This window comes from Oncorhynchus kisutch, linkage group LG24 (genome assembly GCF_002021735.2).
Source record: "Oncorhynchus kisutch isolate 150728-3 linkage group LG24, Okis_V2, whole genome shotgun sequence".
NCBI classification, from domain to species: domain Eukaryota; kingdom Metazoa; phylum Chordata; class Actinopteri; order Salmoniformes; family Salmonidae; genus Oncorhynchus; species Oncorhynchus kisutch.
Window position 1 is genome coordinate 12,882,835 of NC_034197.2, and position 24,419 is coordinate 12,907,253.

At 43.8% G+C, this 24,419-nt stretch overlaps 1 protein-coding gene across 8 annotated transcripts in view; it reads right to left on the reverse strand.

Annotated features, from left to right (window-relative positions):
• LOC109869212 (tyrosine-protein phosphatase non-receptor type 12-like) overlaps positions 1-17,195 on the reverse strand; it is an 18,812-nt gene extending 1,617 nt beyond the window's left edge. The window contains exons 1-22 of one of the 8 annotated variants that reach the window (XM_031803692.1): positions 16,800-17,190; positions 15,140-15,900; positions 14,900-15,008; positions 14,703-14,779; positions 14,498-14,593; positions 14,356-14,394; positions 13,547-13,618; positions 13,108-13,167; positions 12,680-12,822; positions 9,486-9,552; positions 9,234-9,311; positions 8,743-8,835; positions 8,339-8,448; positions 3,609-4,372; positions 3,426-3,512; positions 2,850-3,110; positions 2,555-2,695; positions 2,396-2,458; positions 2,075-2,220; positions 1,490-1,517; positions 1,082-1,135; positions 730-836 (exon numbers count right to left, since the gene is read on the reverse strand). In XM_031803692.1, the coding sequence (XP_031659552.1) occupies positions 730-836; positions 1,082-1,135; positions 1,490-1,517; positions 2,075-2,220; positions 2,396-2,458; positions 2,555-2,695; positions 2,850-3,110; positions 3,426-3,512; positions 3,609-4,372; positions 8,339-8,448; positions 8,743-8,835; positions 9,234-9,311; positions 9,486-9,552; positions 12,680-12,822; positions 13,108-13,167; positions 13,547-13,618; positions 14,356-14,394; positions 14,498-14,521 (2,337 nt within the window). In that variant the 5' untranslated portion in view covers positions 14,522-14,593; positions 14,703-14,779; positions 14,900-15,008; positions 15,140-15,900; positions 16,800-17,190. Of the gene's footprint in view, positions 1-729; positions 837-1,081; positions 1,136-1,489; positions 1,518-2,074; positions 2,221-2,353; positions 2,459-2,554; positions 2,696-2,849; positions 3,111-3,410; positions 3,513-3,608; positions 4,373-8,338; positions 8,449-8,742; positions 8,836-9,233; positions 9,312-9,485; positions 9,553-12,679; positions 12,823-13,107; positions 13,168-13,546; positions 13,619-14,355; positions 14,395-14,497; positions 14,594-14,702; positions 14,799-14,899; positions 15,009-15,139; positions 15,901-16,799 lie in introns of all 8 variants that reach the window. The other 7 variants (XM_031803691.1, XM_031803690.1, XM_020459188.2 and 4 more) reach the window with 7 other exon arrangements.
• Between the last annotated feature and the right edge of the window lie 7,224 nt (positions 17,196-24,419).

Below are 24,419 nucleotides of genomic sequence, written 5' to 3' on the forward strand. Positions count from 1 at the left end.
TGTATCTAAACCAAAGGAGATCATTTAAATATTGTTCTATATATCAGTCGGGGTCTCCATAAACTTCTATGAGTTCTTAAAGTTAGCATGGAAGTGCATCATTTTATCTGTGTGGGCAAAAAAAAATCCTTGACGTAAAGTTGAGCCAGTGGCAAGTTGTGAAAATGTAAGTGTTTTCTTCCCAGGCATTATTGCTAGGATACGAGGTAACAACAAGGCCTGGAACATGTTAAGGTTTTCAAAAAAAGTACAAAGTGTTTAAGTGTTAAGCCTAAAAGGATTAAGAGACAAAAAAGCGATTGTGATTATGTTGAATTGTGTTTGGGAAACAAAGATCGACATGGTTCTATAAAGGTAGTGGTGTTTCATTCAGTACAGAAATGTGTAGGAGGCTTAACTTACCATGTCTCGTGGCTCAACTTACCCCATACCCGAGGTAAGTTGTGCCAAGAGACCACTTTATGGACCAGCTATGTTTTAAAAATGGTCATGTTTACATGAATTCAGATTATTTCTAGGGATATGCAACATCCTGAAACATATGTACATTTCTTTGTTTGAAAGAATACCATATTTCCCTTGACAGAGATGAACGTAGAAAATGGCTCAATTTACCCCACTCCCCCGTACTCAAATAACATCACAGTATAGAAGCACCAGATCCTCCAATTTTTTTAACCAATAGATCAAGTCTGTCAGTTACTGTGACTCTATGTACAAAGCCATTACCTTTGTTCTAGACATGCCCTTCCCACTGTCCTTGTCTGATTTGTTGTCAGCAGTACCAGAGCTGGTTGAGATGCTGTTGACCACCGACTGCTGGTGCTCCATCTCAGCTAAGAAACAGTGATCAGATGTTTCACAGTTAGGGAGCCATTTAAAAATGACAAATAAAAGTTAAATTCAATATCATCAAGAGTCATCACTATGTGGGAATAGGGCGGATGGTTGGATTACTGTGATTTGAATCCTCTTAACAAGGAGAGAGATCAGATTTACATGGGCCTGTGGTGTAGTTAAGTGAGACAGAGTTGATAGTTGTAATTGGGGGGGGGTCTACGTTCTGCGGGTTGCAACTCACCACTTCCTGCTGTAGCAACGGCTGGAGCAACCAGATGAACAGTCGCCAGGTGCTCTGCACAGGAAACAGACAGAGAATAATCAACATAGATTTTGTCTCAAACATCAGATACCTCAATTACCACCCTCCAGTGGCTTGAAAGAGTATCTCTACACTGACATTATGGCTCATCATCTTGACTTCTATTTTGGTAGGTGCAGCTTCTGCATAAATGGTTATTCAATGATCCCTATTAGGGCATTTTATTGTGTAAGGGAGTAGAGCCCAGAGCAACAACTTTAAGTTGACGGAAGTTGACTTAAGTCTTTGTCAACTCCAAACAGACAGACTTGACCGATTGCAGAAGAAGGAAACCACACCAAAAAAGACAGATGGCTTTTCTCAGCCAATACCGTGAAAATAGCTTACCTTGCCGTGAACTCTTTGCCCGGACACTCTGAGTGAACAATTTACAGTGTTGTGTTAATGTACTAAAGTATAAACAACAACTGGAACATCTGAGTCATAGCATGAATCACAAGGAAGACAAAAAATGCTTAGTGATTTTTATATCTCTAAGGGGCATTTAGGAAAGATGTGTTAATCTATGGTACAAAGGGGTGGGTGGCAGCATCCTGTTCTAGACGTAACCATTAAATACGCATGACTGGTAGAGTAAGAGACTGTGAGTCGCTACTGTCAGGTAGTGTGACCAGAGCCATATATTTCGAGAGTTGGGCCGTTGAGGATTCTGCATTATGATGCATATACATGACTACAACATTCTATGGCAGCCATGTTGGCTCCCCATTAACATTCTATGGGAACTATTTAAATTCTGCTAAGTAACTGAATGTCTAGAATTAGAACAATATTCTAAATTCTAAAAATAAAAAGGCCCAACTCTCTAAATATGGGTATATGAGACCACAGAAATGTAATTACTAGAACCATCCCCCATTGGAGTTGAATTATTTCTATTATTTCTATTTCTAGCTACAGCATGTCCGCTACCTTGCTCCGATTCATGATTCCATCCAGGAATCTTTTGGGTTGGGAGTTCCCCGACCACTCTGAGGACGTACCGATCCTCTGCTGTGTGGTTGTGGTCTGGCTGCTCAGACTCTGCAGGCAGGGGGCGCTGTTTTGATCAAATGCAACTGCCCAAACAGTAGAACGTCAGATTAGTACACAGTAGATTCATTACGTCGATTGAGACAAGAGTTTACACACAGAGCCGTTTACATGTTGATGAATTCTGCCCGGAGTGTTAACATCGAGAGCAGCACTCACGTGATGATTGCGAAGGTGGTGGGGATGAAGAGATGTGCTCACCGTCCTGCATGACCACCATGAAGGATTCTGGGGTTCTCTCAGGTAGAGGCGGAGTCAGTCTCTCTGATCATTCACAAGAAAGCAAACACGTCAGTGAGGACCCCTCATTATAGGAACAAGTTACATTGAAAGCATAAAATGGGTGTCACTTTTGCTTACCTGGAGGTGAGAGAGTAGGGACCAGAGGGTGGGGAGGGGGAGGGGGAGGAGGAAGGTTTATAGATGTACAGGGAGCAGGAACCGAAGATACAACTAGGGGAGGCACTGTAACCGGGGGTGATACTGTAACCTGGGGTGAAACTGTAATGGGAAAAGGCCAGAGACATAGATTAAAATCACATGGCGTTTTGTGACTATCCGTGTAATATATATATATATATATATTTTATGAACAATCAATAAAATAAAGACCTCTTTATTATTCTGAGAAAAAATACATCTTTGACAAATGTACCTGAGAGTGTTGTCATTTTAACTTTTAAGCTCCTGCTCCTCGTCCAAGATCTCTTCTCCACCAGAGCTGGTGCGTCCCCTAAATGGCCACACCATTCCGAGGATGTTCCAATCCTGCTATCCTTTGGCCTGTCCTGGACCATCTTCTCTACAGGGACTGAGAGGGGAGGGAAGACAGGAGTGCTCCTACCGGCATCGTTGGCCAACACAAAGGACTCTGGCGTTCTCTCTGGCAGTGGGGGGATAGGCGACAGGGGACTCCCTATGGGGGAAAATGAGGTTGAGAGGAAATGCATGTTTGAGTGCTTATCAAGAAGAGTTTATCAAGAGTACTCACCATTCCTCGGCTCACCATTCCTTGGCTCACCATTCCTCCGCTCACCATTCCTCCGCTCACCATTCCTCCGCTCACCATTCCTCCACTCACCATTCCTCCACTCACCATTCCTCCACTCACCATTCCTCCGCTCACCATTCCTCCGCTCACCATTCCTCCACTCAACATTCCTCCACTCACCATTCCTCCACTCAACATTCCTCCACTCACCATTCCTCCACTCACCATTCCTCCACTCACCATCCCCCCCACTGAGGGCCTCAGCTTCAGCATTAGAAGGGAGGATGATTTCTAACATCTTAGGTTTAGAGATGTTATCCGAGCGCTCTGAGGGGCACAGGAAGATCTTTTTTTTTGCCCTCCAAATATTTCGTTGGAATATGTTAATCCCACATTTTAAACAGGAAGCATGTCAAAATTCACCTGCACCAGCAGCCAGTACATATGATTCAGCAGTTCTCTCGGGTAATGGAGGTGGACTGTCTTCATCTGAAGAAACTGCACCCGGGGCAGCGTTGGTGGTGGTGAGGGCTGGCAGCTCCATCGGCTGGCTGTTAAGGGTCAGGCTGGGTCCGTTGAAACAGGGGTTCTCTGTCCACTGGCTCAGTGGAGCCTGCTCCTCCTCATCATCAAACCCTTTGGGATCCTGAGCAGCCAGGGGTGAGTCAGGCCCAAAGTAGGGGTCCTCCATGGTGAGACAGAGAGAGTTGGAGAATAAGTCCACAGGAAGCACTGGTATTTCCAGTGGGGTGATCTCTCTATCCATCTCCAACTTCTCTTGCTCCATGGCTATCTGAGAGAACTCCTGAGGGGTTATGATGGGGATACAGGGGCTGGGCTCTTGCCTCAGGTCCTGGCTGGTGGGCAGGTTAGCAGGCTGTGTGTGTAGGAAATAAGGTCTCTGGTAATTAGGCTGTGTCGGTAGCGGATATGGTGGTCTCTGATTGACGGCCATGTTATTGGGCTGTTTCTTGCGGTGTTGTGGTTTCTGGTTCACAGTCTGTGTTTGTAGGGAGTATGGTTTCTGCTGTTCCCTCTGGCTGTCCCTAGCTCTCAGAGCATTGAGGATGGCTGAGGGGGAGCACTTAGCCGTGTCACACAGTGGGTCAACATGCACTTCTGGGGCAAAGAAGGCCACTGGTATGCCGTGATTGGATATCCCACCAGGCTCCTCGCTCTCTGTGTGCCTGGAACAAAATAGGAGTTATCCAGACATTTTATTGAAGTAAGGCCACTGGAGGCATTTTTCTATATGTGTGAGAACCCTAATTGGCTATTGTGATATGCAGTGCATTCGGAAAGTATTCAGACCCCTTAACCTTTTCCACATTTTGTTACATTACAGCCTTATTCTAAAATGGATTGTTTATTTTCTTCCTCACAATACCCCATAATGACAAATACCCAATACCCCTTCACCCCAGTCTGAGGTTCTGAGCATTCTGGAGCAGGTTTTCATCAAGGATCTCTCTGTACTTTGCTCCGTTCATCTTTCCCTCGACCCCGACTAGCCTCCCACTCCCTGCTCCTGAAAAACATCCCCACAGCATGATGCTGCCACCACCATGATTCACCGTAGGAATTGTGACAGGTTTCCTCCAGACGTGACGCTTGGCATTCAGGCCAAATAATTCATTCTTGGTTTCACCAGACCAGAGAATCTTGTTTCTCATGGTCTGAGAGTGCTTTAGGTGCCTTTTGGCAAACTCCAAGTGGGCTGTCATGTGCCTTTTACTGAGGAGTGGCTTCCGTCTGGCCACCACGATAAAGGCCTGATTGGTAGAGTTCTGCAGAGATAGTTGTCCTTCTAGAAGGTTCTCCCATCTCCACAGAGGAACTTGTGGGGTTCTTGGTCACCTCCCTGACCATGGCCCTTATCCCCCGATTGCTCATTTTGGCCTTGTGGCCAGCTCAAGTAAGAGTCTTGGTGGTTCCAAACTTCTTCCATTTTAGAATGATGGAAGCTACTGTGGTCTTGGGGACTGTAAATGCTGCTGCCATGACACAATCCTGTCTCAAAGCTCTACGGACAATTCCTTTGACTTCATGGCTTGGTTGTTGCACTGACATGCACTGTCAACTGTGGGACCTTATATAAACAGGTGTGTGCCTTTCAAAATAATGTGCAATCAATTGAATTCACTACAGGTGAATCCAATCAAGTTGTAGAAACATCTAAAGGATGATCAATGGAAACTAAATGCACCTGAGCTCAATATCGAGTCTCATAGCAAAGGGTCTGAATACTTACAGTTGAAGTCAGATGTTTCATACACCTTAGCCAAATACATTTAAACTCAGTTTCACAATTCCTGACATTTAATCCTAGTAAAAATTCCCTGTTTTAGGTCAGTTAGGATCACCACTTTATTTTAAGAATGTAAAATGTCAGAATAATAGTAACGAGAATGATTTATTTCAGCTTTTATTTATTTCACATGCCCAGTGGGACAGAAGTTTACATACACTCAATTAGTATTTTGTAGCATTGCCTTTAAATGGTTTAACTTAAGTCAAACATTTTGGGTAGCCTTCCACAAGCTTCCCACAATAAGTTGGGTGAATTTTGGCTCATTCCTCCAGACAGAGCAGGTATAACTGAGTCAGGTTTGTAGGCCTCCTTGCTCGCACATTTTGCCACAACTTTGGAAGTATGCTTGGGGGTCATTGTCCATTTGGAAGACCAATTAGCAACCAAGCTTTAACTTCCTGACTGATGTCTTGAGATGTTGCTTCAATACATCCACACAATTTCCTCCCTCATGATGCTGTCTATTTTGTGAATTGCACCAGTCCCTCCTGCAGCAAAGCACCCCCACAACATGATGCTGCCACTCCCGTGCTTCACGGTTGGGATGGTGTTCTTCGGCTTGCAAGCCTCCCCCTTTTTCATCCAAACATAACGATGGTCATTATGGCCAAACAGTTCTATTTTTGTTTCATTAGACCAGAGGACATTTCTCCCAAAAGTACGATCTTTGTCCCCATGTGCAGTTGCAAACCGTAGTCTGGCTTTTTTATGGAGGTTTTGGAGCAGTGGCTTCTTCCTTGCTGAGGGGCCTTTCAGGTTATGTCGATATAGGACTCGTTTTACTGTGGATATAGATACTTTTATACCTGTTTCCTCCAGCATCTTCACAAGGTCCTTTGCTGTTGTTCTGGGATAGATTTGCACTTTTCGCACCAAAGTACGTTCATCTCTAGGACACAGAACGCATCTCCTTCCTGAGCGGTATGACAGCTGCGTGGTCCCATGGTGTTTATACTTGCGTACTATTGTTTGTACAGATGAACGTGGTACCTTCAGGAGTTTGGAAAGGAGTTCCCAAGGATGAACCAGACTTGTGGTCTTGGTTGATTTATTTAGATTTTCCCATGATGTCAAGCAAAGAGGCACTGAGTTTGAAGGTAGGCCTTGAAGTACATCCACAGGTACACCTCCAATTGATTCAAATTATGTCAATTAGCCTATCAGAAGCTTCTAAAGCTATGACATTTTCTGGAATTTTCCAAGCTGTTTAAAGGCACAGTCAACTTAGTGTATGTAAACCTTTGACCCACTGGAATTGTGATACAGTGAATTATAAGTGAAATAATCTGCCTGTAAACAATTGTTGGAAAAAGGACTTGTGTCATGCACAAAGTAGATGTCCTAACTGACTTGCTAAAACTACAGTTTGTTAACAAGACATTTGTGGAGTGGCTGAAAAAATGGTTTTAATGACTCCAACCTAAGTGTATGTAAACTTGTAATCTGACGACTTCAACTGTATGTAAAGAAGTTTTTTATTTTTTTTGCAAACTTTCTAACAACCTGTTGTTGCTTTGTCATCATGGGGTATTCTGTGTAGATTGATGAAGACATTTTTTATTTAATCCATTTTAGAATATTGCTGTAATTTAACAAAATGTGGAAAAAGTCAAGTGGTCTGAATATTTTCAGAATGCACTGTACATACAAAAGTATGTGGACACCCCTTTCAAATGAGTGGATTTTACTATTTCAGCCACACCTGTTGCTGACAGGTGTATAAAATCGAGCACACAACCACGCAATCTCCATAGCTTAACATTGGCACTAGAATGGCCTTACTGAAGAGCTCAGTGAATTTCAAAGTGGGACTGTTATAGGATGCCACCTTTCCAACAAGTCAGTTTAAAATTTCTGCCCAGCTATAGCTGTTCCGGTCAACTGTAAGTGCTGTTATTGTGAAATGGAAACATCTCGGAGAAACAACGGCTCAGCTGTGAAGTGTTAGGCCCCCGAAGCTCACAGAACGGGATCAGCGAGTGCGGAAGTGTGTATCGTGTAAAAATGCTCTGTCCTCAGTTGCAACACTCACTACCAAGTTCCAAACTGCCTCTGGAAGCAAAGTTAGCACAATAACTGTTCGTCGGGAGCTTCATGAAATGGGTTTCCGAAGATCACCATGCGCAATGACAAGCATTGGCTAGAGTGGTGTGAAGCTGGCCGCAATTGGGCTCATGAGCAGTGGAAACACCATCTGGCGCCAAATGCCATCTGGCGGATGCCAGGAGAGTGCTACCTGTAAGGTTTGGTGGAGGAGGAAGTTCCAGTAAAGGGAAATCTTAACGTTATATCATACAATTACATTCTATATGATTCTTTGCTTACATCTTTGTGGAAACAGTTTGAGGAAGGCCTTTTCCTGTTCCAGAATGACAATGCCCTTGTGCACAAAGCAAGGTCCATGCAGAAATGGTTTGTCGCGATCAGTGTGGAAGAACATGACTGGCCTGCACAGAGCCCTGACCTCAACCTCATCAAACACCTTTGAGATGAATTGGAACGCTGACTGCGAGCCAGGCCTAATCGCCCAACATCAGTGCCCGATCTCACTAATGATCTTGTGGCTGAATGGAAGCAAGTCCCTGCAGCAATGTTCCAACATCTAGTGGAAAGCCTTCCCAGAAGAGTGGAGGCTGATATAGCAGCAAAGAGGGGACCAACTCCATATTAATGCCCATGATTTTGGAATGAGTTGTTCGTCGAGCAAGTGAGCACATACTTTTGGTCATGTAGTGTATTTTGCTATAGATATATACTTCAAGGTTTACAGTAATGCACCATGAAAAAAACTTGAATTGTCAGATCTATGGTTGATGGGGGAAAAGTCTTTACTGTGCGGTACCTGTGTTCTGCCTGTGGTTCCATTTTAGGTTCCTGTTCAGCTTCAGACTCCTCACTGAGGTCAGAGAGCTCACTGTCACTGGCTGTAGGGGGTGAGGGGGCCGCTGGCACCTAAACAGTTCAACAGAATTAAACGCTTAATCACTCCCCCTCTGAGAAAGTATTTACACAGATCACTGATCATAGTCTGTCTGTTTTGCTGTGTTCCTCTGCCTGTGGTTTAACTGTTGCTACCACGTGACCAAACAGCCAGCCTGGTTCCCCTAGCAAGAGTCCTTGTGCGCAGAATCTCGGATCTACAAATCACCTTTCATCCCAAATAACTACTCATTAGGTGAACAAAATCAGTGATTCTGCACCTCGCCTTGCTCAAACTGATCCCCTCAAACATGCTGTCTGTCTCACCTCCTCGGTACAGGAAGGGGGGACTGGTGCCATGGACTGCAGGTACTTCTCAAACAGGAACTTGATGGTTCTGTATAGTAGCTCGTACTGTTCCTGTAGTTAAACACAAAACCAGTATGGTTAGTGTTCAATCGATCCCTTATCAGTTACCACGGCAAGATATTATTGTGAAGCCTTCCAACAAAATAGTCATGAGAGACACGTGGGGAGATGCTACAAACGTTAGAGATTGCTCTAAATATGTGGCTCTACTTGTTACAGATTAAGGCTTCGAGTGGGTTGGCATCAGATAATGTTGAGCTACAGCCGTGCGATAATAGCTCAGATAGAGGCATGTCACACTGTTTGTATGTGCTGTATGTGATTACGCTAAAATAGCACTATGAAGTGAAAACACACACTTGGTCTAAAAGAAGCCTGTCACAACGGATGTGTTTATACACGTGGTTATACGTCAAAACCCTACGAAGAACTCGAAGCGAGAACACTACCTTGGTCTGAACCACAGAAGGCCTCTGTGTTCTCATGTCTTTGACCAGGTCATAGATGTTGAATTCTTCTGTGAGCAGCTGGAAATGAACACAGAAGGCGTCGGTAACGATCGGTAAGGTGACACACACAGGTACAGAAACAGTATCTTTCAGTACAGCACGACATCGACACAGTAGTCTTTGGTCCTCTGCTCACACTCTGGTTCGGAGGAGATGTTACTGTATAGGGTAGGGCAGGTACCATTATCTCACCTGTGTTTTCACCAGGTTCCAGGTGTAGTCGATGGCACACAGTGCTCCTGTTCTTCCACAGCCAGCACTGCGGGGACAAACAGGAAGAAAACAAGGTTAACGTAAAACACAGTACATTAATTAAGAACCACAAACAAGTACACTATACATTCGTTGTTGACAGTACAAAGTAGCGTGATGAAAGGCCTTGCTGAGCTATTAATGTGTAACAGCGATTTAGCACCCCAGCCTGCAAACTGCAGTGTATGTGAGTGTACACAGTGTGAGCAGTCACTGCACTGCAGGCTGCTATTAACGCCCTGGCTGTCAACTCTGTCAGCTCTGATCTGGCACATACATTCTGCTGCCTGTCCCTGCAGGCCTGGTCCTTCCTGCTCCTGGCCCACACAGCCTAACTGACAGATAGACCGTCAGACTCTACTCAACAGCCCAGGCACAGTTGAAGTCATCAGTTTACATACACTTAGGTTGGAGTCATTAAAACTCGTTTTTCAACCACTCCACAAATTTCTTGTTAACAAACTATAGTTTTGGCAAGTCGGTTAGGACATCGACTTTGTGCATGACACAAGTCATTTTTCCAACAATTGTTTACAGACAGAATAGTTCACTTATAATTCACTGTATCACAATTCCAGTCGGTCAGAAGTTTACATACACTAAGTTGACTGTGCCTTTAAACAGCTTGGAAAATTCCAGAAAATGTTGTCATGGCTTTAGAAGCTTCTGATAGGCTAATTGACATCATTTGAGTCAATTGGAGGTGTACTTGTGGATGTACTTCAAGGCCTACCTTCAAACTCAGTGCCTCTTTGCTTGACATCATGGGAAAATCAAAATAAATCAGCCAAGACCTCAGAAAACAAATTGTAGACCTCCACAAGTCTGGTTCATCCTTGGGAACAATTTCCAAACACCTGAAGGTACCACGTTCATCTATACAAACAATAGTACGCAAGTATAAACACCATGGGACCACGCAGCTGTCATACCGCTCAGGAAGGAGACACGTTCTGTCTCCTAGAGATGAACGTACATTGATGCGAAAAGTGCAAATCAATCCCAGAACAACAGCAAAGGACCTTGTGAAGATGCTGGAGGAAACAGGTACAAAAGTATCTATATCCACAGTAAAACGAGTCCTATATCGACATAACCTGAAAGGCCGCACAGCAAGGAAGAAGCCACTGCTCCAAAACTGCCATAAAAAAAAGACAGACTACGGTTTGCAACTGCACATGGGGACAAAGATCGTACTTTGAGAAATGTCCTCTGGACTGATGAAACAAAAATAGAATTGTTTGGCCATAATGACCATTGTTATTTTTGGAGGAAAAAGGGGGAGGCTTGCAAGCCAAAGAATACCATCCCGACTGTGAAGCACGGAGGTGGCAGCATCATGTCAGCATCATGTTGTGGGGGTGCTTTGCTGCAGGAGGAACTGGTGCACTTCACAAAATAGATGGCATCATGAGGCAGGAAATTGTGTGGTTGTATTGAAGAAACATCTTAAGACATCAGTCAGGAAGTTAAAGCTTGGTTGCAAATGGGTCTTACAAATGGCCAATGACCCCAAGCATACTTCCAAAGTTGTGGCAAAATGGCTTAAGGACAACAAAGTCAAGGAGTGGCCATCACAAAGCCCTGACGTCAATCCTATAGAAAATGTGTGGGCAGAACTGAAAAACTTGACTCAGTTACACCAGCTCTATCAGGAAGAATGGGCCAAAATTCACCCAACTTATTGTGGGAAGCTTGTGGAAGGCTACCCGGAATGTTTGACCCAAGTTAAACCATTTAAAGGCAATGCTACCAAATACTAATTGAGTGTACTTAAACTTCTGACCCTCTGGGAATGTGATGAAAGAAATAAAAGCTGAAATAAATAATTCTCGTTACTATTATTTTGACATTTCACGTTCTTAAAATAAAGTGGTGATCCTAACTGACCTAAGACAGGGAATTTTTACTAGGATTAAATGTCAGGAATTGTGGAAAAACTGAGTTTAAATGTACTTGGCTAAGGTGTATGTAAACTTCCGACTTCAACTGTAGGTGATATGAGGGCAGCCCAGTCTCCCGTGGAGAGTGAACTGTTCCAAGGAAAACGTGTGTAAGCAGATCTGTCATTTCATACGGTAATACTTTCCTATCCTCAATCCTGCCTGTGGGTTAACTGACTGAGTAGAGAGGAGAGCGTGGGTCTTATGGCACGGACATGCCTGATGCCTATGACTGAACATTCCGTTCCTGGTGGTTCATCTATCTGTGATGCCTCCTGTAAACCACGTCTGGATGTCAGCCTGGCACACGGACACTTCTATCCACTGACTACTGAAGTGTAATGCCATCTGACTGGGGTAAATCATCTCTCGCAATTGGCCCTAATACGGGTTGCTAAAGAGGGTCTATCATAGTCTTATTATAGAGAACAGAGAGAGGGGATAACATGTCTTGTGGAAAACTCTTGATGCATTTGAGGATTTATCTGTTGAGTCTCCTTTCTGGAGTGTCATGCAACACTTGACTCAAGCCTATGACAAACACGTTGTGCAACTTTCAAAGAGGAGGCCTGTCACCACCGATGGAATTTCCGTGTGTCACTGTGGTCATAGTATGGAAAAAAGCGCTATTCTCTCTCTCTCTCTCTCTCTCTCTCTCTCGTGTTTTACTCACAAAAGTCAGTCAACAGAGTTATTAAAGGAGGACAGGGTTGAAAAACACATCACCACCACTAGGCCCTCAGATAAGCAACGGACTTACAATCAGGTACCTTTTCACTGGCTTAGCATGCAGTGCTAAGTACTTTTGAGTTCATGTGTTACCTGTAACCATGGCCAGAGACAGTCAGAGAAAAGATATACGAGTGTTTTTTGTAACACCCACTGTCGCCTGACGGCCATCCGCCCGCAGACACTTCCTGTCTGTGTGTCTAAGAGAAGAGGGAGGTGCCTGTGCATAAAGGGGTCTAAAACAGGAGGCCCACAAGAATGTGTTCCACCTACGGAACAATTACCATTTCATGAGAAAGGACCCCACAGCATCATAGATAGAGATATATGACTGCCTAGCATTAGATGCAAAGGGAACCTAACTTTCCGTGCTTTGCGATGGTTTATTGACTCTCCATATCAGACAATGATTCATACACACAATACACAGTTAACTTAAAGTAAGGGGGTTGGAGAGCTGACCTGCAGTGGATACAGATGGGTACATCCTCATGGGCCTGGTAAGCTCTCATCTCCTGCAGGAGCTCCAGGATGGGAGGGATGGTGTCTGGGACCCCGTGGTCTGGCCAGTTGATATAGTGCAGCTGTCTCAGGGTACGACTCCACTAAGGGACAAACAACAAAGTTCAATGTTAACACAGACAGGGAGACACACCGGGAGACCTGTGTACTCACACGGGGCTTCCTGTTTACCCCTACCTCATGTGATGTTAGTTTTGAGGGGATTTATTGCTGACATGCTCGGCACCAAAGTATACTACAATTCCACCCACAAAATATTCCATCACAACTTTGCGTTTTTAAGCATTTATGTCCTCAGATTCTATCCATGATAGTTTCTAATTAAAGCTGCATTTCAGGTTTATAGTAAGGGTATAAACAGTACTTACATTGCGGTAGGTCACTCTTAGGTTCCTGCTCACATAGTCTCCTTTACTCTCCTCTGAGTCCTGTACACAAACACACAGAGTTGGCAGTTTAGCATTATTTTCACACAAAAAACCTGCAGAGGCTAGTCTTTTTAACCTGAGAATGACATTAGTATACCACATTTACTTGACACAAGTGATTATCAATGTTTAGGCATATTTCAGGCATGTTTGAGGAGAACCCTAGAAATTAGAATCCCATAGCATAAAATTACTAAGCACGTCAACATATTTTTTAAGGGCCTGTATCTGGATTTTCAAAGGTTGCATTCATCTACCATTCATGACAACTGATCACTGCAGTGTAGATAACCTAGTTATGGTTAAGAGGCCATTAGACCAACCAAATCAGGAAGTGGTCAGAGAGCGAGAAAGAGAGAGGAAGTAGCCTACTACTCACGCAGTAAATAGTAAACGGGTCACACACAAAAGGTTCCTCTTGTTTCTTTGGCCAGTAGCGCTCACACTTTTTCTACAAAAGAGTAACACAAACAGTCTTCAATGCGCATAAAGCCACATCACCGACCATTTTAATAACACAGTATTTGACTATGAAATGCAGTGTAAGCAGTGGTGTAAAGTACTTAAGTAAAAATACTTTAAAGTACTACTTAAGTAGTTTTTTTGGGGTATCTGTACTTTACTTTACTATTTATATTTTTGACAACTTTTACTTCACTACATTCCTAAAGAAAATAATGTACTTTTACCCCATACAGTTTCCCTGACACCCAAATGTACTCATTACATTTTGAACGCTCAGCAGGACAGAAAATTGTTAAATTCACACACTTATCAAGACAACATCCCTGGTCATCCTACTGCCTCTGATCTGGTTCACTCACTAAACACAAATGCTTAGTTTGTAAATTATGTCTGAGTATTGGAGTGTGCCCCAGGCTATCCGTAAATTTAAAAAACACAAGAAAATTGTGTCGTTTGCTTAATGTAAGGATTTTTTTATTATTCATACTTTTACTTTTGATACTTAATTATATTTTAGCAATCACAATTACTTTTGATACTTAAGTATATTAAAACCAAATACTTTTAGACTTTTACGCCAGTAGAATTTTACTGGGTGACTTTCACTTTTACTTTTTCTATTAAGGTATCTTTTACTCAAGTATGACAATTGGGTACTTTTTCCACCACTGAGTGTAATAATAGAGAAGTGTATAGTGTACATGAGCATAGAGAATGACTTACCCTGCCCATCTCAAACTCCCTACAAACCATCACTATGACCTGTTAGAAGACAAGATCACCATCAGTCCATCAGTACACCAACCCCACCAGAGAAAGAGAGACGGGGAGAGAGAGAGAGACACACACAGAGACAGAGTTGTACCTCTGTGTCGTACTCCCAGAGCATCCTCCAGAAGTCCAGCACGGTGTGGGGAAGAGGGCCCTGGGTGGCAATGTAGGCCCTGGCCCCTGACACTCCCTGGGGGTACGCAGAGCACAGTGTCACACACTTGTCCACCTGGGACTCTGCTGCAAATACACTTCTATTGTACAGTCTAGTATACCAGGACAAAGTCCCATCACCCTACCTTGATGAAGCTGGCATTGATGTAGTCATTATCGTTCTTGGAGGTGGTGAGGGACAGTTTCACTCTGCTGTGGTCAACTGAAGGGAAATGAGGACGCTATTGTAGTGAGATGTAGTAGTGAAAGGTTATAGTGAGGACTGCATAAATATACCACTTCAAACCACTGCATTAGACTGTAACGGTAAAAGCTGACTTACAGGGAACAATGTCCTTGTATCGGTTCTTCTTCACGTTCTCCTGCTTATCTGCTATCTTTGTGGGGTAGGTTTTGTCAGTGCGGTACTTGGTGGACTGGCGTTTGAGCCTCTGCAACAGAGGGAAGTGAGGCAAATATTAGAGAACCCAACACGTATGTTTGCATGTGAAGGAGGGAAGGGTTTATCCCAGTCTGGCTAATGCTTCGATCTATGTGGGTAAATGTGAGGGTGTCTAATTACCTTGTTCCTCTGGGGAACTGGAAGCAAGTAGCCATAGACAATGAGGTTGCCGTTGTCACAGTTCCCATGTTTGAGTCTAGTACCTGCCCACCATGGTTTGCATTTACAATTCTCTTCAGTGTTAATTGAGAGGAGAGACAGTTGAACTGCAATAAGTTGTCACTCCTCCCCAGAGCTAAATTCAGTGTTATAGTCACGCCCTGTACACTGTGACACCACTACTACTGCCAAAGCTTTTTGTCAGCTCTGGCATGGCTCAAACGTACAGACATTAGCTTAGAAACAGCCCTAGCCAAGAGAGAACTTCTAGTCATCAGTGACTCCATTCCAATTAGTAGTGAATGAGTGACACTCCAAATAAAGCCCCAGAGTGCACGTTCCTGGTCCTCTGTATCTCAAACACACTGGTCTTTTTGTTCAGGCCCAGTTCTCACAGACGGCCCGAACACAAGGCTGATGCAGAGCAGGCAGGGAGCAGACATCTGCACCCTGCAGACCATAGAGCTCTTTTTGTTCCACAAGGAAGTGATGTGAGCTCTGTTCCCCCCGGGTGGTCAGGACGGCAGGGGCATGACACAAGCAGGGCGGCGTGCGGAGAGAGAGGAGAGTAGGCCCAACACCCTCAGTCACAGAGGTGTCACTCCTCACCATGGCGATGGTCCACAGGTGATGCCATCCATGGGAACAGGACCATGGGGTGGCCCGAGGCGGCGTTGGTCAGACTTTATCTGGACAGTCCAGATTTTCCATCTGTAGATGCACTGCAGATTGTCATATTGTCAACAAACTATCTGTTGATAGGAAACTGCTTGCTAAGATTACGGTTAGGTTTAGAATAAGGGTAAGGGTTCGGGTTAGAGCTAGGATTAGTAGTTAGTTGAAATGTTACCAATAGCGGGTCGAGCGTCCACAGATGGACTATCCAAACAGTGTTACCACAGAGTTTTAGTTGAAGTGCACCGGTGATTGATGTCACCGTGTATACACTGCTTCAGTTGGCCCTATTAACAGGCTTCTGTCATATCCATTTGCATTTGTAGCGCAAGCGTCCGTCAGTCACTGTGTGTGTGTGTGTGTGTCTGTGTGTGTGTGTGTCTGTGCGCGCGTGTGTTCGCGTATATGTGTATTTGTCTGCGTGTGTGTGTTTAAGCGCGCGCGTGTGTGCGTGTGCAGGGTGGGTGGTGGTGGGGGGCTCGTTCTACATCAATAACATTGCATTTGCCTGTAGATCTCCTTCCTTGTATGGGGGCCTTTAGAAACAGGCAGCAGTGCAGTAAGAGGAAGCTAATAAGCAGTCGTTGGGGATTGACTGACAACCCATACAGAAATAGCACAACATACAGTAAATAGTATGTCTCTCCTCTGAGCATGACATTCTTTGTACAATTCTTCTTGGGACATTGACAGAGTTCTGTCCAGTGGAATGAAACAGTTTGGCTTCTCACAACAGCACTCTATGTCCGCCCACACTCACATCCAAACAAATACACACACACACAGTGCTCTCTAAGCTTAGACATCACAGCAGAGGTAAAGACCGCACCACTCCAACGCCAACAGAGTTAATCCACTTGTTGATGAAGTGAGACAGCTCGGAACCCGTCCTGTGTCTGAGAGAGGAGTCCTGTAACAGAGTGATCAAATAAAGAGAATAACTCACCAAGAACTCCCCGGTGAAGCCACTCTCCGCCTCCTCCACCTCAGCCTCCTTGCTCTCCACTTGAGCCAGGAAGCCCCTCAGTATCCAGGCTTGCTGCTCCATAGCTGGCCTGTTGGGGCTTGGCATGTGCTGCTGCTGCTGCCTGGCATGTCAGGACACACAGGGCCACGGGGCCATGAAGTGGGGGCCCGCTGTCTGGGACCTGGGGGTGTCTCTGCTCCAAGTGGCCTGGGGTACTACCCTACAGCGGTTAGTATCACACTGAGGATGAAGAACTATGCTAAAAGGCACAAGGCACTTCTGTCAGAGCTGTCTTCAGTTTCGAGGAAACAGCAGCAGCGAGTTAACAGGCTCTGTGGTCAGATTAAAAATATCACCGCGCCCCCTAGTCTCTCTCTCACTGGGTCCTAGAGCGAGCCCTGTTCAGGAAGCACCTCAGCACGGTGTGTGTGAGGGAAAGAGAGAGAGGCAGACATAGACACAGAGAGATAGAAATGAAGATAGACATAGATGTACTGACACATGTACGCACGCACATACACACATGCTTGAACAGCTGTTCCAGCCCAGCCCTAGAGTGTGCTGGAGGCGGTCCAGCCTGTTGAACCACATTCAGAACACACAGTTAAGAGTAGAGAGGGAGGGCTAGGAGGGAGGGGCGGGGCGGGGCGGGGTGGAGGTCGGCTCAGATCATGTATGACGGGTAACTCCCTCCCTCTTTCTCTCTGGCATTCCCCTTCACAGTCCAGCTGGTCCACTGACCTTCAGGCACTGAGCACAGGGACAGCGCATCACCATTTAGGATTCAGAACTCCTGAAAGAGCACTCAATCCATGTTAATCCCATACAATACCATTGAACTATCAGGCAGAATTGTAGAGATGATATGGTGCAAGGATAAAGCTATCTAAACAGTTCCGATTGGGACTACTGTAAGAGAGAGAGAGAAAGAGCTGGCATCAAAGTTCCAGAACCAGTTGTACTCATACTGGCAGTATCATGTCTTCTATTAAAAAAATACCTCAGTACAATGACTTACTTGGTACATTCACTTTCTCTCCTCTGAGATAGCTTGTCTTAACAGTTGTTAAAACATCTGCATCATGCCTATTCTATTTTGGTGCTTGGGTGTAACCTATCACAGTAGGCTGTGAGAGGAGGCCGGCTCTTAATAATGGCTGGGATGGAGTAAATGGAATGGTATCCAACCCATGGAAACCACTTGTTTGGTGTTTTTGATACCATTACATGTATTCCGTTCTAGCAATTAAAATGAGCCCGTCCTCCGCAATTAAGGTACCACATACCGCCTGTGATCTCTATGTGTGTTGCCACCAGATAGAGAGACAACTGTCAGAAGAAGATTAACTGCACAGCTGACACGGGTCATGTCTACTGTCATGACTACACTACAGCATACCAAACATTAGGAACCCGATCGAACATCTCTGGAGAGACCTGAAAATAGCTGTGCAGCGACACTCCCCATCCAACCTGACAGAGCTTGAGAGGATCTGCAGAGAAGAATGGGAGAAACTCCCCAAATACAGGTGTGCCAAGTTTGTAGTGTCATACCCAAGAAGACTTGAAGCTGTAATCGCAGCCAAAGGTGCGTCAACAAAGTACTGAGTAAAGGGTCTGAAAAAGTATGTAAAAGTGATATTTCTGTTTAATTTTTTTAAACATTTGTTTTAGAATAAGGCTCTAACGTAACAAAATGGTGAGAAAGTTAAGGGGTCTGAATACTTTTAGAAAGCACAGGAAAAGAACTTTGAAAGTTTCTTCAAGTGCTGTTGCAAAAACTATCAAGCGCTATGATGAAACTGGTTCTCATGGTGACAGGAAAGGAAGACCCAGAGTTACCTCTGTTGCAGAAGATATGTTCATTAGAGTTACCAGCCCAAAAAATGCCATGCCCGAAGTAAATGGTTCTCAGAGTTCAAGTAACAGACACACATCAACATCAACTATTCAGAGAAGACTGCGTGAATCAGGCCTTCATGGTCGAATTGCTGCAAGAAACCACTACTAAAGGACACCAATAAGAAGAAGAGACTTGCTTGGGCCAAGAAAAAGTAGCAATGGACATTAGACCGGTTGAAATCTGTCCTTTGGTCTGATGAGTCCAAATTTGAGATTTTTGGTTCCAACAGCCTTGTCTATGTGAGACGCAAAGTAGGCGAACGGATGATCTCCGCATTTGTAGTTCCCGCCGTGAAGCACGGAGGAGGAGGTGTGATGGTGTGGGGTTGCTTTGCTGATGCCACTGTCTGTGATTTATTTACAATTCAAGTCACACTTAACCAGTATGACTACCACAGCATTCTGCAGCGATACACCTCTGACTTGCGCTTAGTGGGAATATAATTAGTTGTTTAACAGGACAATGACCCAACACACCTCCAGGCTGTGTAAGGGCTATTTGACCAAGAAGGAGAGTGATGGAGTGCTGCATCAGATCACCGTGCCTCCACAATCACCCGACTTCAACCCAATTGAGCTGGTTTGGGATGAGTAGGACCGCAGAGGGAAGGAAAAGCAGCCAACAAGTGCTCAGCATTTGTGGGAACTCCTTCAAGACTGTTGGAAAAGCATTCCAGGTGAAGCTGGTTGAGAGAATGCCAAGAGTTTGCAAGGCTGTCATCAGGCAAAGGGTGGTCACTTTGAAGAATCTCAAATATAAAATATTTGGATTGTTTAACACTTCTTTGGTAACTACATGATTCCATAGGTGTTATTTCATTATGTTGACATCTTCACTATTATTCTACAATGTAGAAAATAGTAAAAAAATTAAGAAAAACCCTTGAATGAGTTGGTGGCAGCTTCAATAAATAGTCCCTGCAAAACATCAGTCTCAATGTCAACAGTGAAGAGGTGACTCCAGGATGCTGGCCTTCTAGGCAGAGTTGCAAAGAAAAAGCCATATCTCAGACTGGCCAATAAAAGATTAAGATGGGCAAAAGAACACAGACCCTGGACAGAGGAATTCTGCCTAGAAGGCCAGCATCCCGGAGTCGCCTCTTCACTGTTGACGTTGAGGCTGGTGTTTTGCGGGGACAATTTATTGAAGCTGACAGTTAAGGACTTGTGAGACATCTGTTTCTCAATCTAGACACTCTAATGTACTTGTCCTCTTGCTCGGTTGTGCACCAGGGCCTTCCACCCCTCTTTCTATTCTGGTTAGAGCCAGTTTGCGCTGTTCTATGAAGGGAGTAGTACACAGAGTTGTACGAGATCTTCAGTTTCTTGGTAATTTCTCGCATGGAATAGCCTTCATTTCTCAGAACAAGAATAGACTGATGAGTTTCAGAAGAAAGCCTTTGTTTCTGGCCATTTTGAGCCTGTAACCGAACCCACAAATGTTGATGCTCCAGATACTCAACTAGTCTAAAGAAGGCCAGTTTTATTGCTTTTTTAATCAGTGCAAGTGTTCAGCTGTGCTAACATAATTTCAAAAGGGTTTTCTAATGATAAATTAGCCTTTTAAAATTATGAACTTGGATTAGCTAACACAACGTGCCATTGGAACACAGGAGTGATGGTTGCTAATAATGGGCCTCTGTACGCCTATGTAGATATTCCATAAAAAATCTGCCGTTTCCAGCTACAGTAGCCATTTGCATCATTAACAATGTCTACACTGTATTTCTGATCAATTTGATGTTATTTTAATGGACAAAATAATTTGCTTTTCTTTCAATAACAAGGACATTTCTAAGTGACCCCAAACTTTTGAATGGTAGTATACATATTGTAAATATGAAAATATAAACAATATTTCAGACCTACCGCTTGCATGTCAAGCTTAGATTTACGTTTGTGATATCCCCCTATCTGCAAGTATGACCAATGGCATAACACCTTATTGATATGTAAATTCAACCAACCAATCGGAACACATAACATCTAATACATTCAGTGGGGCAAAAAAGTATTTAGTCAGCCACCAATTGTGCAAGTTCACCCACTTAAAAAGATGAGAGGCCTGTAATTTTCATCATAGGTACACTTCAACTATGACAGACAAAATGAGAAAAGAAATCCAGAAAATCACATGGTAGGATTTTTAATGAATTTATTTGCAAATTATGGTGTAAAATAAGTATTTGGTCAATAACAAAAGTTTATCTTAATACTTTGTTATATACCCTTTGTTGGCAATGACAGAGGTCAAACATTTTCAAAATCTCATGGCCCCATTCATTCTTTCCTTTACACAGATCAGTTGTCCTGGTCCCTTTGCAGAAAAACAGCCCCAAAGCATGATGTTTCCACCCCCATGCTTCACAGTAGGTATGGTGTTCTTTGGATGCAACTCAGCATTGTTTGTCCTCCAAACACGACGAGTTGAGTTTTTACCAAAAAGTTCTATTTTGGTTTCATCTGACCATATGACATTCTCCCAATCTTCTTCTGGATCATCCAAATGCTCTCTAGCAAACTTCAGACGGGCCTGGACATGTACTGGCTTAAGCAGGGGGACACGTCTGGCACTGCAGGATTTGAGTCCCTGGCGGCGTAGTGTGTTACTGATGGTAGGCTTTGTTACTTTGGTCCCAGCTCTCTGCAGGTCATTCACTAGGTCCCCCCGTGTGGTTCTGGGATTTTTGCTCACCGTTCTTGTGATCATTTTGACCCCACGAGGTGAGATCTTGCGTGGAGCCCCAGATCGAGGGAGATTATCAGTGGTCTTGTATGTCTTCCGTTTCCTAATAATTGCTCCCACAGTTGATTTCTTCAAACCAAGCTGCTTACCTATTGCAGATTCAGTCTTCCCAGCCTGGTGCAGGTCTACAATTTTGTTTCTGGTGTCCTTTGACAGCTCTTTGGTCTTGGCCATAGTGGAGTTTGGAGTGTGACTGTTTGAGGTTGTGAACAGGTGTCTTTTATACTGATAACAAGTTCAAACAGGTGCCATTAATACAGGTAACGAGTGGAGGACAGAGGAGCCTCTTAAAGAAGAAGTTACAGGTCTGTGAGAGCCAGAAATCTTGCTTGTTTGTATGTGACCAAATACTTATTTTCCACCATAATTTGCAAATAAATTAATAAAAAATCCTACAATGTGATCTTCTGGAATTTTTTTCTCTCACTTTGTCTGTCATAGTTGAAGTGTACCTATGATGAAAATTACAGGCCTCTCTCATCTTTTTAAGTGGGAGAACTTGCACAATTGGTGGCTGACTAAATACTTTTTTGCCCCACTGTATTTCTGCAGTGTCAAGTGGAAACATACCCAACCCTGTTGCATTCTCATCTGCTGAATTCCACTTGCACACTATAAACAAAATGAGGAATGCAATACCCTGCACATCAAAACACCCACATACAATCAGTACAAGACAAAAAAATGTTGGTCGGTCCCATGTTCTTAGCACGCAATCACGACATAAATTTTGTGACTCTACACATTTCTTGGATGCATTTGCTCTTTGTTTTGGTTTCAGATTATTTTGTGGCCAATAGAAATTAATAGTAAATAATGTATTGTGTTATTTTGGAGTCGATACGAGTAGATTGTATTTCTGAACATTTCTACATGAATGTGGATGCTACCATGATTACAGATAACCCTGAATGAATCGTGAATAATGATGAGTGAGAAAGCTACAGTTGCACAAATAACATATCCCCAAGACATGCTAACCTCTCACCCTTACTGTGACAGTGGAGGTTTTTTTTTGGGGGGGGGGGGGGGGTGCGCATCTGTAACTCCCCTTTTTCTCCTGTAGTACATGATCTGCTCCTTGGTCTTACTGACGTTGAAGGGGAAGTTGTTGTCCTGGCACCACACTGTTAAGTCTCTGACCTCCTCTCTGTAATCGTAATGATACATGGGACGTACAGTATATAGCGCTTTTCAAGGACTCAAAGTCGCTTTACGATTGTAGAAATGAAAAGAAAAACAAAAAGAGGATTTTAAAGAAAACATCAGACCAAATAAAAACATGAATAAACAGAGGGGTCAAAGGGAAAGAATGTGATGGATCAGTGTATAGGGCTGGGATTTAGATATGAACCCGGTTTAGGGTAAGGGGCGGGATTGAGGTTAGGATATAAACCCAGTTCAGGGTAAGGGGAAGGATAAAAGGGGGAGGGGGCGGGTAGTCCACCTGGGGCAGGCCTGTCGGGAAGTCCAGGATCCAATTGCAGAGGCAGGTGTTCAGTCCCAGGATCCTCAGTTTGGTGAAGAGCTTGGAAGGGACTATGGTGTTGAACGGTGAGCTATAGTCTGTGAACAGCATTCTTACATACAGTTTACATACACCTTAGCCAAATACATTTAAACTCGGTTTTTCACAATTCCTGACATTTAATCCTAGTAAAAATCCCCTGTCTTAGGGCAGTTAGGATCACCGCTTTCTTTTAAGAATGTGAAATTTCTGAATAATAGTAACGAGAATGATTTCTTTCACTTTTTATTTCTTTCATCACATTCCCAGTGGGTCAGATGTGTATATACACTCAATTAGTACTTTGTAGCATTGCCTTTTAATTGTTTAACTTGGGTCAAACATTTCGGTTACCCTTCCACAAGCTTCCCACAATAAGTTGGGTGGATTTTGGCCCATTCCTCCTGACAGAGCTGGTATAACTGAGTCAGGTTTGTAGGCCTCCTTGCTCGCACACACTTTTTCAGTTCTGCCCACAAATGTTCTATAAGATTGAGGTGATGGCCACTCCAATACCTTGACTTTGTTGTCCATACTTTGGAAGTATGCTTGGGGTCATTGTCCATTTGGAAGACCCAAGACCCATCTTGAGATGTTGCTTCAATATATCCACATAATTGTCCTCCTCGTGATGCCATATATTTTGTGAAGTGCACCAGTCCCTCCTGCAGCAAAGCACCCCCACAACATGATGCTGCCACCCCCGTGCTTCACGGTTGGGATAATGTTCTTCGGCTTGCAAGCCTCCCCCTTTTTCCTCCAAACTTAACGATGGTCATTATGGTCAAACAGTTCTATTTTTGTTTCTTCAGACCAGAGGACATTTCTCCCAAAAGTACGATCTTTGTTCCCATGTGCAGTTGCAAACCATAGTCTGTTTTTTTATGGTGGTTTTGGAGCAGTGGCTTCTTCCTTACTGAGCGGCCTTTCAAGTTATGTCGATATCGGACACGTTTTACTGTGGATATAGATACTTTTATACCTGTTTCCTCCAGCATCTTCACAAGGTCCTTTGCTGTTGTTCTGGGATTGATTTGCACTTTTCACACCAAAGTACGTTCATCTCTAGGAGACAGAACGCGTCTCCTTACTGAGCCATATGACAGCTGCATGGTCCCATGGTGTTTATACTTGCGTACTATTGTTTGTACAGATGAACGTATTACCTTCAGGTGTTTGGAAATTGCTCCCAAGGATAAACCAGACTTGTGGAGGCCTTTCTGAGGTCTTGGCTGATTTCTTTTGATTTTCCCATAATGTCAAGCAAAAAGGCACTGAGTTTGAAGGTAGGCCTTGAAATACATCCACAGGTACACCTCCAATTGACTCAAATGATGTCAATTAGCCTATCAGAAGCTTCTAATGCCATGACATCATTTTCTGAAATTTTCCACGCTGTTTAAAGGCACAGTCAACTTAATGTATGTACATTTATGACCCACTG